General features: G+C 35.9%; 1 protein-coding gene across 10 annotated transcripts in view; it reads right to left on the bottom strand.

Moving 5' to 3' along the window:
• Nucleotides 1–18,988, bottom strand: part of LOC116431258 (glutamate receptor ionotropic, kainate 2) — a 206,837-nt gene that overhangs the window by 25,448 nt on the left and 162,401 nt on the right. For 5 of the 10 annotated variants that reach the window (XM_031986396.2, XM_031986397.2, XM_031986403.1 and 2 more), the window contains 4 exons: nt 15,944–16,045; nt 15,209–15,310; nt 11,399–11,602; nt 2,335–2,538 (listed from right to left, as the gene is read on the bottom strand). In XM_031986396.2, coding sequence (XP_031842256.1) covers nt 2,335–2,538; nt 11,399–11,602; nt 15,209–15,310; nt 15,944–16,045 — 612 coding nt within the window. The remainder of the gene's footprint in view (nt 1–2,334; nt 2,539–11,398; nt 11,603–15,208; nt 15,311–15,943; nt 16,046–18,988) is intronic. The other 5 variants (XM_031986398.2, XM_031986402.2, XM_031986399.2 and 2 more) reach the window with 3 other exon arrangements.

Raw genomic sequence — 18,988 nt, 5'->3', positions numbered from 1 at the left:
CTCTTCATAAGAAAATGCACTGGAAGAAGAGCGGGAGTGGAGTGACCAGTGAAGTTTTACAAAAGCTTCATAACTAGAAAAAATTAATATATTAAGATTAATAGAATAAAAATATAAAATTCATACAAAATCCAAATAACCTATATGAACAAAAAGAAACTAACAAACAAAAAACAAAAGTAACTTATGTGTGTAACTTACATATTTATTTTCCTAGCTCTTTCTTTGACAAACTGGTTAATAATAGCACACGTATTTAAATTATTAAATAAATCACTCTCTATGAACGAAATACTTAATTCATTTGATTTGTCCTGTAGCAAAGAGGGAAATAATTTTTTGTTCTTTTAAGTGCTGAAAAAGATTTTCCATCGCTGCAGTTTGCAACGGCAATACCGTAATTTGTATCGCAGTACTCATATTACTCTATCATCTAGCTACTCATGCTGCTGAATATTTTTATTCGATATTAATTTTCTTAGTGTAACCGTTCTAAAGCAATTTGGAAGCTCCAGTGATCGGTGACCGTGGCAGTCAACGTGTTAACTCTTTGCCTTATAATAGCGTGTCAGATTCGTGGCGAAGATTTTAAAGAGAATTTAATAAACATAAATGTTACTTGATTCTTGTGTAACTGAAATTAAATATTATTCTTCTGTTATCGATTATTATAATATAAAGCAAACACAGACATAGAGTATGCCTAGAATTTTTCTCTTTCTTCAATGAATTATTAATGACAAAGTAGTCATATAGATCGTAGGTAAGAAATATAACCTGACGATCGATGTAGAATATAAAAGAAATGTTCTACCGGAGTTCAGTGAAACGTTTACAATAAATTCTAAATTACTTGAGACTTCTATCACGGAGAAGACTCGGGCAATTGCTATGCTTAGTACTTCAACTAAGTTTCTAGCATGATTTCCTTTACTTATCTGTTAACGTACTGATGCCGCAGATTTCTATCATTTCAAGGTATATAATTGGTTAGTGCCGTATTTCTCCGTGTAATTTATGTAAGTCTCGACGAGAAATGAATGCACAGTAATGAGAATTTTAACACTAAAGATACCAGACGAGTTAAATCGTCTCATTTCAGAATTTTTATTTTGCAAGTACTGAAATTACGAACGCGTTCTTGCGAAAGATTTTGAATTAAATCCGTGTATTTGCACAAATCCAAGACTAGGAAACCCTTTGAATCTCAAGAAACCTATTGTTCTAATTATTACAAAAAGTTAAAAATAAATCACTCTGCTTGCTCGGTAGTTTTAGTGTTAAATGGAAATCTGTCATTAAAACTTCCTATTTCCACATCAACATATTATCAATCCAAAACATTTCTCCCTCCCTACAAACACTAACATAAACCCTCAAAAACCAAAACATAGAAACACAAATCATATAAACAATCACATAACGATTCCATTCACGGTCTATACCAGGTCTATACAGCGCGTAGTCACGATCTTGACTAGCGGTGGTCGGCGAGCGATGGCCGTGTGGCGCCAAAGCTCTGTGCTCTGGCTCTTGACGGAGATTTTCTTAACTTGTCCGAAAAAAACGTTCTCATACTTTCTGCGGGGGGTTCCTCTTCAGAAATGTCTGCAGAATCCAATGGTGCATAGCAAATTCGTGCTAGACAACCCACTTTTCGTAAAAATGTAACAGAAGTGCGTACGAAGTAGACGCAAAATTTTTATAGCTACATATTCGAGCAACTCTCCTCTATTTTTTACGACAAATTTCAACTGCCTATCGTTTTTAGTTTTCAGGTAAAACTTGTTTCTCTAAAAAATCTGACCGTTTTTACAAAAACTCGTTTTTCGAAAACTGGACGTGACTCAGCAATTTGGTTTTCGGATTCGTATTTAGGACAATGAACTCTATAAGAATCACTTAGTGGTTACTGCAAGACACAAGAAAAGTTTAAATTTGTTCCACAGTGTTATCCTTTTGACTCCACATTCCCGAGCAAACCCAGCAATTCTCGGACCCGGGGATCCCACGATTGTAACGAAACAACGATAAACCGGCCATCGGAGTTTAAACAGTCGCCCTTGGCGTTCCTACTTCACTCGGAGACCGGGTGCACCGCAATTCCTAGCCCTTGGACCCATTTTATCACCAATCCTCCAGACTCGTCGTCACTCGGGATACTTGTTGTTCGGGCTATCAAAGCGTTTGGAATACTTACGGCACAAATCGTCTTGCGAGCCTTCGTGGGAAGTAGGAAAGGGTTGTGGTCGCGTGGTTGCGGTGCAGGGCGCAAACGAACTCTGTTCGGCGTGAATTCGGGCTCGCATTGCTCGCGGACAGGCGTATACTCACCTTGTCCATCAGCTGGCGGACTATGCCGTTCCACTCGCCGGTCTCGTAATCATAAACGCCGTATTTGCCATCCGGCACGAGCTCGATCCTGTACGCGAAGCCCACCATGTGAGCTATCTCCTTGAGTAGGTCGATGCAGAAGCCCTCGTAACGTGCATTCCCGCTGAAATTCCCTCTGCTCTTCAGCATTACGTACGGCTGCTCCTACGGGGACCATAAAAAGGAACTACTACCTTCTCCGTTCTTCCTCACCACCGTCTCTTCTTCACCCTTTTCTTTATACCGATCCTCCTTTATCTATACTTTTATTTTCGGTCCCCTCTTCCCCAACTCCCTTTAGTCTCATTTTATTTCCTCTTCCTACAACGTTTTCTACAATTTTTTGCGGACCCTTCATTCCCCTGCCGCCCTCCTGTTGCTCGTTAATTCTTTTATAGTCGTTGAAATTAATTTTTTTTTATTATGAGCTGTGCTTTGTACGGTAGACGGTCGGCGTTGCGCATTTTCATGCGTCTTTTTACGTTATTCCTAGGATTTCCCATGCTTTCTTTTATTTTCTATCGTGTTCTCTTTCTCCCTCTCTTTTCATGCTCCGCGCGTGCTCTATAGATAAAGGTATGAATAAATGTTGTTTGATGAGAAGTTTGGGGATATCTTCGTGGGAAAGCTTTCGGATTATGTAAAGAGCGAGGGATAGGATAATATTTTTCCTTTGAAGTAGTTTAACTCGTTGTCTTGCGATACCATTATGCAAATCTGAACTGGAAATTCATATAAATATTATCTATATAATAAGTCAAATAGGTATTTCCGATAATATTTTGAAGTTTTAAAGAAAACTCCCGCTTATCATACAGACTTTTTTCTGCTTCGGCAGATTATTCGTTATAAAACACAGGGTAACGAGGTATACGTGATAATTGTGTTATCTGTCGCTGTATGGTTTATGTAAATAAATTATAACTCGTTGGTAGGATGATCTTTGCAATAGTCTTTCTGTTGCGTGATATTTTAACAGTAGAAAAATGTCGTAGACTATATGAAAACCTGCGGAACACCCTGTATTTCTTGAATTTAGTATCTGTCACATGCGCATCAGCTCCAAACTGTCAAACAGATTGGGTCTTCGATGGCGTGATTCCCCGCTAGTCTACGCAAGATATCCTGGTTACAACGCGCGATCATCCTCCCGCGAAATTCCAATTTCCTTGCCATTTTTCTCGGCTTCCGTTTGACAGTGAAAACCCACGGCAGACGAATGGATGTTCCCCCTCGTGTATCGTCTCGCGATCGTGCGAGTCGATCGTCTTCTCGTGGACCGCGGATTTTGACGGATGGCGAAACAACCGAACGCGTTTTTGCTTTTAACGTCGCCTATCAAAATCACTCGGAACAATTCTGTAACGACGTCCGAAATAAAATTTTGGAAGTATCTGTATCAACACATTGCAGGCCCCGCGATATTTTAGGATTTTTTTCTGTATGTATGCATGTCTTACGCGTTGATGTTTATTTATACACTAAATATCTCGGTTTTGTTGGATCTTAGGCTTTTGTTCAAGTGTATATGGCGAATATGCAACCAAAATATATTATTTTACGAAAATGTATAAGGTTTTTAATATTTTCTTTAACTACTCACTCTTCAGGTTAATATTTGACCGGCGTACAATGTGTTGATACGTTAGATTCGTCTCATATTTGTGACTGTCTGATGATGGGATCGAAATATAGACTTTGCATAAAGACATTGAAACGTGTGCTATAGATATCGTTATTTAACACATTCATCTCGAGAGGTGTTTTTGTATGTTCATTCATAGATCGTAGTAATAATAAAGCAACGTTTGCAAAATGATGATACAGTGCATTCTTTTATTACATGTCTAGTTTTCTGATTTTAGTTGCTAATTGTGGGTTATAGGTAATCAATAATCTAAAAAATTATTTCATTATTACTGCTAACTTATTTTAATATTGTAAATTGGTCGTGTACCTCTAATAGTACACACCGACGTGAACATGTTAATGTTACGAAATATGATATTATATTTAATAACTCGGTAACATTTCTGTATTTCAGTCTTTTAATATTTTATTTAGAAGATTTGTTGAATTTAATAGAATATTGTAATTGAGTAAACAGTAACCGAAACAAGTGGTAGTAGCGAACATGCTAACTCCTTTACTGTGGAAGTTGCATATAAACCAACAGTAAGTAACATTATTTTTAATAAGTTTTCAAAGAAATTTCTCTGCAAAAATGCTTTGCGCGATTAGATCTTACATTAAAGAAAACTTAATCTAGACATCAACAACACATTTTGCGAAATATTAAATATATATATATATTTTATATATATCCCGAATTTGAAGGCTGGTTCTCCTTTTCTACATAAAAACAATGACGATCACAAACAATTGATTCAAAAGATTTTTCTAAGAACATTAATATACGTGTTACATATTTTTAGGCTCTTGAATTCGATGAAACGATTGAGTGACTGCCGTATAAATACCGTGCCGCGGACAGCTGATGGCATTCTATTGGAATTGGCCGCAGCTAAAGAGTTAAACGATGAAATGCAAAAGAAATGGCAATGACAATTTAGCATCGAATTTCAATCGCGTCTCGACTTCAATCGATAATTGCCCGGCACTGTACGAGCGCGTAGACGAAGAGAGCAAGCGAGCCTCGTACTCGGTGGCGCTCGATGCTGATTACCGACTAAATGAATTACCGTTTGATAGACTATTACGAGTGAATACTCCCTCAGGGTGTGGTGAATGGGACGGCGCGACGTGTAGCTGAGCCTACACAACAAAAATTGCAGGAATGTTAGGCGAATTAACGGAAGGAACGGTTGAAGCAAGCTGTGTTACGTTCAGGGATTTTGTGAAACATTTCTCCGATAATAATTAATTTGCATCTCTTGTTTTTCGTCGCGAGATGCATTTTATTTCCTTGCGTGTAATCAATTTAGCGGTACCTTGTTCGATTTTTACGGCAACTATACTGTGTTTAACGAATGTATAATATATATACGCTTTTAAAAAGGATACGGTAGCTAAGACGTTAATACTCTGTGTATAACTGTATTTTCTAACAATAAAATTGGATAAATATTATAGTATTTTCTAAATTAAATAATTTCTTTATATCTAAGCAATAAGTGGAAAGGATAGTATATTGGACCGAATGAAATTATAGATTTAGAAAGATTCAATGGATTGCTCATTGATGTACTTGATAACTAAATTTGCAAGGATAATTCGGCAGAGTCTACATAAAATTTATCTTAAGCAAAGAACTTGTAAAACATCTCATTTCATATATAATTGAGGTACTTCAAAATTTATCATGAGACAATGCAAACGTGGCTGGATATTAAATCTTCGGAATTCTGAGGATGGCAAATTAATCGTTGCTGGCAGGTACTATTAAGCTCATTGAAGTATGGGAGGTACAGACAGAGGGAGAGAGAAAGAGAGAGAGAACCAATAAGAGAGTGAGAGAGTGTTTAGTATGATGATTAATAATACCTTTCAACGGTATGATTACATCTTCATTATTAAAGAAATCGATTGACTTAAACTGAAATTAACCGTCGATAATTAATAATGTTTTAATAGATAATTGAATAAACGACTCTTAATATTCTGCAATACATTCTCAGTGTATTGTTTAGAAGATGATTAATTACGAACATTTTCATATATAGGTAAAATCCTTTCCCCAGGTAGTATTTCATATCAATTAAGATTTGGTAACACCTGATGTTATTTTTAATACTGAAAATACCGGATAAATCAAGATCATCTATTTATGATTCCTAATTTCGTAATTATTACAATTATAAAAGTGTGTTTAAAAGAAATTTATAAATAAATAAATTTATTTATGAGCGTACAATAATAAAATTTGCATGAAATTTAAACAGAAACATCTTTATAATTATAATAAGAAATTATATATAGGTTACTTTGAAATTTCGTTATTATCAGAGATAACATTCTTTACTATATTCAAATGTAGTCGATTAACGAATATCACGTTAGTTCTCTACGATTGTAAAAAAAAGGTTTCGTGTAATTCAGTTAATATATCATACTTGAATATCAGTTAATAACTATTTTCAGTATTGAAATAAACAAATTTACATAATTTTCATATCTATTAAAGTTGTAACGTATCACCTAACATTCAAAACGTTATTTAGAATTTTATTTGACACATTTTTAATATTTTACGAAATGGTACTATAGTATTTAATAAAATATTGTAACAATAAGAACAGTTTCCACGACATACGATGGTACTGAAGGTAGTAAATAGTTGTTCCTTGAGAAAATTCATATTAATATTATTATGACAATATTTATACTGTTTTGAATGCGTACAATAGATCATCGATGATCCTATTGGCACGAATAGAAGGTTGTATGAAGTGGCCTGGTCATGAAACATGTTAAATTTTAATCTAACGCTAATCGATTAGAGACGCTAGCTGATAACGAATTAAATCGCAAATCACATTCAATTATTCAGTAACAACTGCGCCTACATTCTAATACTGAATTTATTAATACGAATGGTGTTAAAATCTCATACGTTAATAGTTGTGGAATGTTAATTTTGAATATATCTATGTATATACAGACGTTATAGTGGTAATGAAAATTGATCACTTTTAATTATTTTCGATATTATTATTTTGAACTTTAAAATTGATATAATTTACCTACTAGGTATAATTTACCTCAATCATAAAATAAACCTTAATTCAGATTCTTCAAATTATATTATAATTATATTTTTTAAAAATTATACACAGTTTACTAAGAAACAGTACTTAATTTGGTAAAATGTATCATACATATTAATAAACGAATATTTTCGTTTCTGAATGCTTTTATGAATATTCTTTATGCACTATTTTCTGAATATCGACAAAGATAGAGAGTGTAGACACGCTAGTCTCCAGATAATAAAATGGAAGATATAAATATTGCTAATAATTTTTTGCTAATTGTTATTCTTAAGATTATCAAGCATGAGTTGTCTTTCTGGAGAAATTATTCTGTTCTACTGATGTTGCAGTTAATTACATAATATATTTTTTATTCCATAATGATTGACACATTAGTAAGCGAAGACGTGACATAATTGACAATAAATCTGTTAGACGGGGGACCCTCTTGGATTATCCAATATTCTCGGAAGTCAGTCCATAGAGGATTTTTATCTTCAAAGGCAGTGTAACGGCAATTAATTTGCAATAAAATTTCTAACAACTGACAATTAAATTTATGAGTTTTGATCAATCGTAAAGAAGTAAAAATATGATTCCCCTCTTATCTACCATTAAACAAATTTTAACGTGTATCCTCTTAAAACTAGCTTAGAAGTGTATTTTTCGGTTTAATGAAGAATCTTTTCCCAAAGAAGTACACAGACATAAATAGTCTCATATTTGGACAAGCAACTTTGTCTTGACATTTATTAATTCTTAAATTAAGACTGCCGAAGAATTATAAATTATATTACTAAATACATTATGCATCAACTTCATTCATTAAAAATACACAGAAAGATACAGCTTATACTCGAAAGTCTCAACAGTAACAGAATCGACAATCTCACCAGCAGTAAAATCAACAATCTTAAATTCCTTATGATTCCCAAACCTCCAAACAATAACCAAACGACGAAAGAAAAGAGAATCCTCCAAAAATCGATCTCAAACATCATATAAAACGGTAGTGGTGTAAATGATAACGGGATGACAAGAAAATTCCGCGGACGTTTCGCGTCAACGAGTCGCGCCATCCAATTAGCATCCTGCAGCCCGTGCTCGATTTACGGGGGTTCGTTACGCGGCGTGCGCTCGCGAGCAATTAACGCGCCATCGTTCGTGATTTACCTTCGACTGCTCGCGGCTCGACCTGCGCGCTCGACGATCGATGACGACGAATCAGTGGGGTGTTCGGGGGATGAAAAGAGGTGAAGGGCGAAGGAGGGAAGGCTAGTCCAGACTGACAGACTTTGCCTGTAGACTGTCTATGGCACCTGACAGGAATGCGGATCTAATTGATCAGAATGGAGGGAGGCACGCTTTTTATCACATGCATTTTCGCAAAGTATTCATCAATATAATTAACACTAGGTTTATGAAACCTAAATTATGAACTTTACATTGAATTTTATAAATTATTTGGCAAATGTTTAAGTCGACTTTGATTGATGCAATTATACGAATATGTATCCTAATTATTTATTCTTAAATCTATAATTTTTAAAATCTAAATAAGCGAATATCAACTTTTCTAGGAACAATAGAATCAATTGTACAATAAATGTCTGTAAACCTAATGTTAATTAATACCGTGAAAAAGCACATAGCGAAAGACTCCTCTTACCTCTGCGCGTACCAACTCTTCATCAACGCACAATACAGGATGTCCTGTTTTAACCGTTTGAGTTCCAAGCGGCGCGATCGCGCTTTTCCATTATACGCCTAAAAGTTCCAGTCTATCGGTTCGTAGAATCAGATGAAGCTTATCAGATTGCGCTTCAAAAATCTTGGAATTTTTCGACCGGGTTTTCGCAAAAACCGGTAGTGCTCAAACGGTTAATATAAATATAATTATCTTTGAAAGTATTTGTTATTCAAAAAGTGTCTCAAATAGAATTTTTTCTGTATTGAGTGGACAGTAATTTGATACTCTTAGCTTATCTTTAGGTGGACGTGTGTAGGAGACATGAAGTTACTATTGTTTCTTTTAATGTATTTATGTAATTTATTTCGTGGCAGTTGATGCAGTAGGTCGTTTTTTACAAAATGACAGTAAACTATCTACATCGAACACATATCAAAACAGAAAAAATTGTACTTGAGAAATTTTTTAAATAATTGTATTTATAAATTAAAGTAGGACACCTTGTATATTGTTTACTGATAGTCGACCGACGTCGCCGGACGATGTTTTGTATATAGACTGTCTATAAATAATGATATATGTCCACAACAAATTAATATCTTCAATCATATTTCTGAATGAGGTTACTGTAGCAGTTTATGGTGTATATATATTTCTATATTTGCAAAAGAAAAGTTTAGTTAGAGTTGTAGTTATCTTCTTCAAGGAATATACCTAGAAGATGCACTATGAAGAATATGTTTGTCGCTTAAAGACTGATTAAACTGAATTACATGTTGTCTTACTGACATTAAAAAACAATGTCATTCATTTCCATCCCAACGAAAACAGATTATAGGTTAAACATTTAACCATAGATTGTGTCAAAATTAGTATATCTTTCGCTATTTGCAAATTGTTCGTAGAAAATATACGATACATTGATAAAGAGCAACCGAAAGGATTGGGAGTTTAATGCATCAGACTAAAATAATGCACGTCTTATTTCACACATATTTTCAATACTAACGTGCCATTTGTCAATACAGTAGTACTTCAATTATCCAATTTAATTAGGCGACTAACCAAAGAAGCTCAAAACTCAAGAAAAAATTCTTCAAAATACGTTTGCAATATTCGACCTCACACATCCTAGACCAGTGTTTCTCAAAGGGTGTGTTGCAAAATCTTAAAAAAAACTAGCTTCGTTTTGATTTTAACATCATTATTTTTTGTTCTACTTATTTAATTTAGAAACTTGTTCTATGACTATGTAGGTGTGCCGTGAAATTTGTCTTCGTTGGCAAATGTACCACGAGAGTAAAAAGATTGAGAAACATTGTCCCGGGCTATAATCTAACACTCCGAATTTTTTACTTTACGAATTATCAAAACTCCGAACAATCTAAATAGCGAAAAGTAGTAACTCGGTTAATCGAGATCCTACGGTACTATTACATGGTAATCAATCAGTATCATAACCAAAACACACAGCAAGAGAGCATCCTTATCCCGGTGTCAACCGCTGGTACCAACTTTCTGTCAATGCACGATACACAGACAATTGTCTCTCAGTCTGGATTAGCATTAACAGGTCCGAGCAAACAACGAGTCAGCGGTGCAGAAGTTCCACGGGCCGGCGGAACCTCTGGCGAAGTCACAAACACGCTTCCGGTGGATTGGTGGTTCGAAACGCGAACGGAGTCTCGGAATGGGGGTGGGCTGGGGTTGTACCGTGAGAGGGGGTGCGGTCAATCTCTACGTTCGCGCGGCTCTAATTGGCGTCTCGTGGTTTCTCACTGACTAGAGGTGTCTTTAATCGGGATTGAGTAAGATCGAGGGGCGATCGTTCGGTTCGACCGTAATACTGGTCTAAGCGGAACTTGAATCCCGAACAGGTGGAACGTGGTTGAAATTTAGCCACGCTGCTTTCCCTCTATGTCCTTTAGCGCTTGATCGCACTCGGTGTGTCGTTCTGGAACTAAATTCAAGCTTGACCGTTTGACTGCGGGTAAACGCGATCGGGTTCTTTGATTCATTTATTCGAGCGACGACGAGACTTGCTTCCACAGTTGTAGATTTGTTCTTATTCCGAGAAAGAGAACAATTGTTTGATTGTAGTTTGCATGTAGGATCTTAATGGAATTGATTAAGGACTGATCACAGCGTTTTAGTAAAAGAATTCATTATTTCTCGTAGCCATTGGTAGTTATAGTCAAACGGTTAAGAAAAATCTTCGTGCAGGTGTGATATTCTCTACTATTCGATCTATCATCTCTAGACTCTGATCACAGTTGTATTGTGAGCTAATATCGTAAGAGTGCATCGTAAACGGTAAACTGTATCGTTGAGTGTCTAGCTTAATACGCTAAGGTGCTTTCGTGTCGGACATGTGTGGAAAGAAACATCAAACTTTCTATATTATATAATGTGATATATTACAGTGTATATATATATATGTATGTATATCGACGAGGTGAGTCTAATGAAAAAGTGGCTACAAAGATCAGCGAGTAACAGGTGGTAAGAACAGTTTCTAGAGAAAGTTACCTACGGAGAACCATGTGTGTATGTGTGACTGTATGACTGGCGGTGGGGTTTTGGGCCAAGTACGATGAGAAAAATTAAACAAACCAAATCATACATGTCGCATGAGTTCTCTGACGATGCCGTTCCATTCCCCGGTTTCTGGGTCTTTCGCGCCGTACTTCCTGTCCGGTACCAGCTCCAACCGGTAAGAGAAGCCGACCTCCCTCGCCACCGCTTCCAGTAGGTCCACGCAAAAACCGTAAAACCGCGCATTCCCCGTGTAGTTTTTTTCGTAGTGCATCATCACGTACGGAATTTCCTGCGGCCCACGGTCAACAAGGTGCCCATGCAAACAACGGAACACGATGTCAGATCGGGGGACGATACACGAGGCCGTCGACTACTCGGTTAAACGCGACTGTGTTCGTTTCGGTCGTTTCTCGTCAACTGCGCTGGGCGACGGTTCGTTTTAACCCTTTGAGCGCTGTGGATGCATATATACATTTCTGGCGAAAGTCATCGCTGAGGACTATGCACGTGTAAATATGTTTTTCAATTTTTTTGATCTCTTATGTGTCGCGGTGACAATTATATGTGTGAGATGAATGTATGAATTTTTTAGCATTATTCAATATGGCGAAACTGTGGAATTATAATTTAATTACGTTTTGTGTGAATTAACTCAGTTTTATTTCGTTTTTTTTTCTGTTTCGTGATTTCTTACAATTATTGTTATTATGATAGATTTTTAGTCATTGCCAACATCTTTAAATTCATATGGACTGAAGTTAGGGAAATTAGTTCATCGATTTTCAGACGACTAGCTAAACAAAACGATATTTCGTTCACACGGAATGTTTCAGCTTTGAGTGTTTAGTGCTGAAAGGGTTAAAAACGACTCTCTTGCAACGGGCGAAGGTTTTTGACGATTGCGAACGGTTCGACTGATCGTGATTTTCGACCACTTGGCTTGGAACAACGTGTCTCGTGATTGAAATCTCGAGCAGAAAGTGAATTGCCTTCCATTCGTGTCATTTATTTCTAATTTATTGTCTGTACTTTGATGATTGTTTCGAACAGCTTTGGACAATTGATTGGACGTATGTAAATTCCAAGCGAAGTGGCTAGTGAGCAACTATAGCTGAAACCGAATTAAGTTGGTCAACCTGGGTTGTGTTCTCTATCATGATTGGTTGCATATATTATTTTCAATCGTTGCTATTGTTACCGGTATAATTGATTTTCTCGCGGTGAATTACATTTTTATTGCCAAATTGTTATAATTAAATCATATTGTTGGCTTGTTTCAAATGTGAATTTACTTCCAGTTAAACGATAAAATTTATAAGAAATAATATACATCAAACAACGTACAATAAATAAACAATAATGCGGTAGTGAAATGCAGTTCAAAATTATAGCCCCGCACAACAAATTTTAAACAATCTGTATGGCATGTATACCATTTCATAATTAAATTACACGTTTTAATGTTTGGGCACGAGATAAATACCGCCTCTCAGTTTCCAAACACTGTAGAATCGATCAAATCAATCATTGAACATTGTTTTTTTTTCAAAACCATAACGAACGTTAACTTCATTTCTTTTTTAATTCAAAAGGGCATTGGATCTGATCATATGAACAAAGAGATTCAAATTAGTTATATGTACTTACATTATTAATACAAGTCTACAACATGGAAATTTTGGTACTTAATAAATGTGTCTTTGAAGCCATGAAAGATTGATCATACGAATTTTTATTTATCACCAAAAGCAAGTAAATTATCCATTTCTCACCTTATGTAAGGTCAACTTCTATATCAACAATATAACATATTGAATTATATTTAAATTAAATAACGTACATGCTACTTCCAGAATGTAAAACCAACAACATTTAATCTTCTATAAATCAAATTTCGTAATATAATTTTAATCACTATCAAACTTAGCAAATCACAAGGAAATTTCGTTTGCGTGTAAGTGACGGCAGACATAAAAACCTTATCTTCTCCGATTTATACGCTAGAAGTACCATTAAAAGAGACCATTAAGCTCTTCAATGATTCAAAAGACTTCAACGTACCACGATTCTATTTAACTCGATAATTAGACTCGAATCGATAAAGTATTTTAAGTGACGGCGGTAGTTACTTCGGGTGACCTTGACCAGCCAGTTAACGCGGTTTCAACCATAGCCAAGGAGATGATCGCTGGATCAGGTCAGTCCAGCTGATCGAGCAAGGGAGAGATGGTACACGTTCTAACGACAATTGCCACGAGGAAGTCGGCCATCCCGAGTAGAATGATGAAGTTTTATAACTCTTTAACTTCTATTCTCGACCGGAATGGCGCGTTCAGCATAACGGATACCGGACATAAAGTACGAGATTTCGTGATGCGGAGGACACGCAATCGCTGTTTATTACTCCATGACTGCTGTCCGTAAATACAGTCAACGACAAAAGTATTCGAACGTTGCGTATTCAGATGTAATGTATGTTCTATAATTTGAGTGAATGTTATTAAATGTTTTCTTAATTTTACATACACTTAGTATATATACGAGGATTGGCTGAAAACTAATTCGAATTTAAGTTTCGAATTTTTAGAAAGAATGTACGTATTGAAACACGCCAAAGAGGAAATGAAAGTACGATTCATTAGCTACAAAATCTACATTTATTTTCTTACATACACTGCTGGTCAAAAGTTTGGAACCAGTTGATATAGAACGTCACAAATTCAAAATTATATATCATAAATATATAAAATAAAATAACAAAAATTATATACCTTTATGTTCAGGTTTCTTTACCATACACAAAAATTCTCTAATGAAAATTGTTTACAAAACATGGAAGTTTTTCTTTTAATAGATGTTAAAATGGTCCCAAACCTTAGACCGACAGTGTAATTGTGATTACGTACAATATACTTTTGTTAATGCCAATTAAAGAAAGATGACTTTGTTTATTCCGTGAACGAAACATTCTGGTGGTCTGCATGTGATGAAGTCATTGCTGCGTAGACTTTATTTTAATATTTGAAATAAATATCTTTTAGTGTACTCTTCAATTATGTGCAAAAATGAAAATCACAAGGAATCAAATCTGAACTACAAAATTCAAGCAGAAAGGCACGAGTTTCAACCTCGTTAGAGTATCCCATTAATATCGCGTCCATACCGAATCTTGCTCTAAATGATACTGTTCCTGTCTACATTGAGCAAACTTCTCAAGACATGACATACTTATCAAGAAAAAATGTGCCTACAATCCAAGTACTCATATCTTCTTTCGTTCTCGAAATATAAATGAAAATTCATTGCGTTTCAATCCAAGTTCGTACATAACTTACATTTAATGCAGCTTGTTCCGACAAATTTCAATAGATCATACAACTTATCCATGAAAATTAATTTTTTACCATTCAGTTCGAATATCTTTGTTGCCGACTGTATCTTGTCCCGATCGCAAATGCTCCGGGTATTGCGGCCTGAAGGATTTCCGGTGTCGGACCGAGGGTCGTCCTCGTGGTGAGACATTTATCTCGGAGCCGGTTGCGCCTGAAACTTGCTCGAATAGAACTGAACATTCGATACGCCACCCTTTCGAATCCTCGGGTAGTCTACCGATCGCGCTCGTACCCGCTTATCCGTCTTCTGTTTCAAAGTTCATTAAATTCTTCCTCGCCGTTGCATCGCGCACGTACTGTAGTTAAAGTCGGCGGGGTTCGATCGTGCTTGCAGGAATCGCGGATGAGAAAGCGCGGATTTTCTAGTATTTCCGAAGTTCGTTTCCGAGTTTCGAGTGTCGACGACACGCATCACCGAGGAGCAACGCGGTTCCACGCGATAAAAATTGATATCTGCATTTGATATTTTTGATAAGAGTGGGGACGTTTCCCGAGGAACTTACCAGTATCGTTATTACGAGTAGCGTGACGTTCGCGGACCCTGGCTCGAAGAAGGCCGCGGTGTCCGTCACGTTGACGCCAACGCCTGGACGCCATTCACCAACCTACGGAATCCTAAGTTTTAACGAACGTGTTCAACCCTTTCGCTGCTGCCCGCATATGTGGAGTATTTTGTATGGGATAAATATGTGCATTACTTTCTTTGATAAATAAAACAATGAGGTGGTCACTACTTGGAATTGTTGAATAGTTTCTTTTTTAAGTGAATAATTAAGGATTTCCTAATATTGATATTTTAATAATACTTTATTTAGTTAGAGTCTTAAGTATATTAATGTTTGAATGAAAGTGAGATATACAATTCTACACCAATGAGTAGTTTTTAATAATTAACTTTATAATTCCTTTCGAAAAATTATAATGTTGTAGTACTTCTTTGACGTAGTACAATCATTGATAAATAATAAAAAAGTTTTCCCATAATCTTCCAAGATTATCGACATTTGTAGGCTAATATCTGTATATTTATTTATTATATTTCGATTTTAGGGTATTCTCAAAGAATAAAATATTTTTTATTTAAGCTTTTTCAATATTAAATGATGGGAAAAAGTATACATGGTAAAGTAGTGACGAATCAAAGGAGGTTTATGTATGTAGAACTAGTCAAAGTTTGTAAACCAGATGCATCGCAGCGAAAGAGTTAATGAGTTCATTTATTTTGATCGAGAACGTACCTTAACGAGCGAGTGTTGCTTCAGCTTCAACAGGTCCAACTTGAACTGAATCCTGCGCCCTTCCTTGAACTCTATTGGTCCGGAAATACCCTTCATCTGCACCTAGGAAAAAGAAAACGTACTTCATGTTATCAGGATCATAAAAATTTATCCGAAACGTTAAATTTACTCTATATAAATTTATAGCTTGTTGCAAGTAATTCAATATTTTTTTCATGTTAGTTTCGAAAAATTATCTTTAACACATTATAATCGCTCCAATTGTTTGATCAATTGTTTAGGAGCGGTTTATACACGCCAAACTAAAGCGAAAATTCGAAGTGATAAAATTACTATTGAAGCGACGCTTTTAAATTATTAAAAATTCAAAACCTTTTTAAACTACAGCGTTCTTGATAATCGAACTCATACGTTATTACCGATCAAAGTTAGTCTCTAATAAACGAATAAAGTGCTCGAAATCGTGATTTTCATTATTAATTCACTTCTTATTCTGTTTCATATAATCACCTCTTGCATATTTTCCAGCACACTGAATACACAATACAGGTATATCACACAGAATAAAGTGCTGGGATCGCAGCTTGAGGTGAATCAAATAATAATAAAAATCTAGTTGACATTTGTTATATCCCACATTACATTCCTCATTAGTAAGCGAAACATTTAAAAATCTATTTTCACTTCTCTCTATTAATCCCATAACCTATAATTTCTCTTACAACTGTGCTTGATGAAACTACTTTGCAGTAAATAATTGATTAGAAAAAAGAACTTGGTATTTATTCTGTGTTTACGTTTACGCTAAACATTAAATATTAACAATAAATAAGCAACATTTTATTTATATAAAAAATAAATAAATAATATTTAGATTTATCGACTTGAGTTTCAAATTTCCACCATGAGTCTGATACGTTATTATTATAGGACAAAGGGTTAACCAGTTAACTGTGTTTAACGAGTATACACGTCATCTTAATGTTTGAAACGTGATCAATTCTTTCAACGATGAATTTTTTATTTTTTCAGATAAACATGTAATTCTTTTTTGTTTTGCAAAACGAGAGATTTTTCAAATTAAACTCCACATTAAACAGATTAACACGTTAACTGTCATGGAGGTCACCGATGACCGAAGCTTCCAAATTATTGAAGAACATTTGCAATAAAAAAACTGATGTCGAATAAAAACATTTAGTAGCAGCTAGATAACAGTATAATATGAGTATTATGATATCAAATCATTACTAATTATTTTCAACATCATTTGCCTTTGTTATTAATGAATAAATATTGCTACACAGAACGCTCGAAATTCTAGTGGCAGTGAACGTGTTAGTGTTCGAGTATTTCTGTTTTTTCACTGTCAAATCGAAGACAATCCAATTCGCTTCGGTACAACCCTAATCGCAGTGCAAAGAACGCAAAGTCATATGAGTACAAAATTCGAAGTATTTCGAAGGAGATCGGGATCTTGAAATTCGATCGATTTGCCGAATTTCCGTGGAACGGCGATAACAGCGGCGCACGGCGATTCATCACCCGGCGTATAAGCGTAATATGGTAACGCGGGGATCGGATGATCCCAAAGGCGCGTTAAAAATTTTCCCACTTAAAAAGTCGTTATCACGGGCCCCCTGTCGGCCCCGGAAGTCGTTACGGCTGGTTGTTGGCTTTGCCAGGACAGGAAAGTACGAGCGGAAGTCGGCCAGCCTTGATCCGGCGTTCTTTTCGCCGCCGCGAAAATATTTTGAAGACGTGGGGGATGATGAAGCTCGTCTTGAAGGCTGCAGCTCGAATACAGCTCGGTTTCGTGGGACGCATAAATTTAAGAAACAAGAAGGGATGCTCCGGTCTACGGACTTTTTAATCCCCCCCGGCATCCGTGCACCAAGTTTTTTGCCATCCGAGGCCACTGACCGGGATGCAAATGCCCAATTATGATTCAACGATCGCGAACAAATTTGCTCCAACTTGTTCGTCGGATCGGAACTTGCTACCCTGTTCCCATTGGTCGCGAGTGGAATTATTCTATAAGTTGGTCTCATCGAATCCGGGAACTTCCAGACGAAGGGATAGGAATTTTTATTGCAATGGAATTTCAATTCGATCAGTTTCCTTTTATTGATACTTGTGTATGATATAAAGGAAGAGAGTACTGAAAGAGAAGCGAAATGAAGAAGTCAAATTCGATTGGGGACTATAAAGAGAAATTCCTTTGTAAGTTGAGGCTTCGAGCATTTCCACTCACTGTGCGTTTGACTTTATCTTGATGACATCTACTTGTACTTTGCAATTTCTCAATTCTCAGTTTTTATTGAACTAATAGGGGATGTATAAATGGGGGAAAGAGTGTACGAGGGCTACTCGCTCCTTCGATGAAAAGGATTAAAAAAATGAAATATAGACTAACAAAAAATAAGGTAAAAGTAATGTGTTAGTGGAAAATGTCTGTACACATGCTAAATACTGCTGGCATAAAAGGAGTTATCTTTAATGCAAATTTCATTAAAATTGCTTTTTAAACGCGTGATATGCGTCTTTGAAACTAATATATAACTTACAGTTCCTCCTTCAAGTAGAAATCCCAAGTAAATATCAGATACACAAGTAAAATCATATTTCAGGACAATTCACAAATTACTTTAAGTATACGCAACGTAGAAAATGCACGGGTGGCTCAGAATAATAGTGTTCTAACTGCTATTCCTGACTTCTCGAGAAAAAATAAAACTTGTATGCAATTTCCTCGAATTAAGTAAATACTAATATCACACTTACCAATATTAATAATCAATATTATGAGAAACACTTCACAAAAATTATTTTCTCATAAACTGGCGTTAAACCGTTACCATTCCGAGCCACTCATACATTGCATTATTCACATTGTTCTGCACGTTCAGCCTCTCCCATAATCCTCTAAATAATGTAACACAGACGTTGAAATATTCGGCACCAACATTCCCACCGTTTATTCGCGTTCATTCCATTTCGAGAGTTGCGGGCGACAGCGGCGGGATGATGCACGGTTGCAATTTA

Source organism: Nomia melanderi, chromosome 9 (genome assembly GCF_051020985.1).
Source record: "Nomia melanderi isolate GNS246 chromosome 9, iyNomMela1, whole genome shotgun sequence".
Lineage (NCBI taxonomy): Eukaryota > Metazoa > Arthropoda > Insecta > Hymenoptera > Halictidae > Nomia > Nomia melanderi.
The sequence above is the reverse complement of the archived record's forward strand: the minus strand, read 5'-3'. Positions and strand labels throughout refer to the sequence as shown.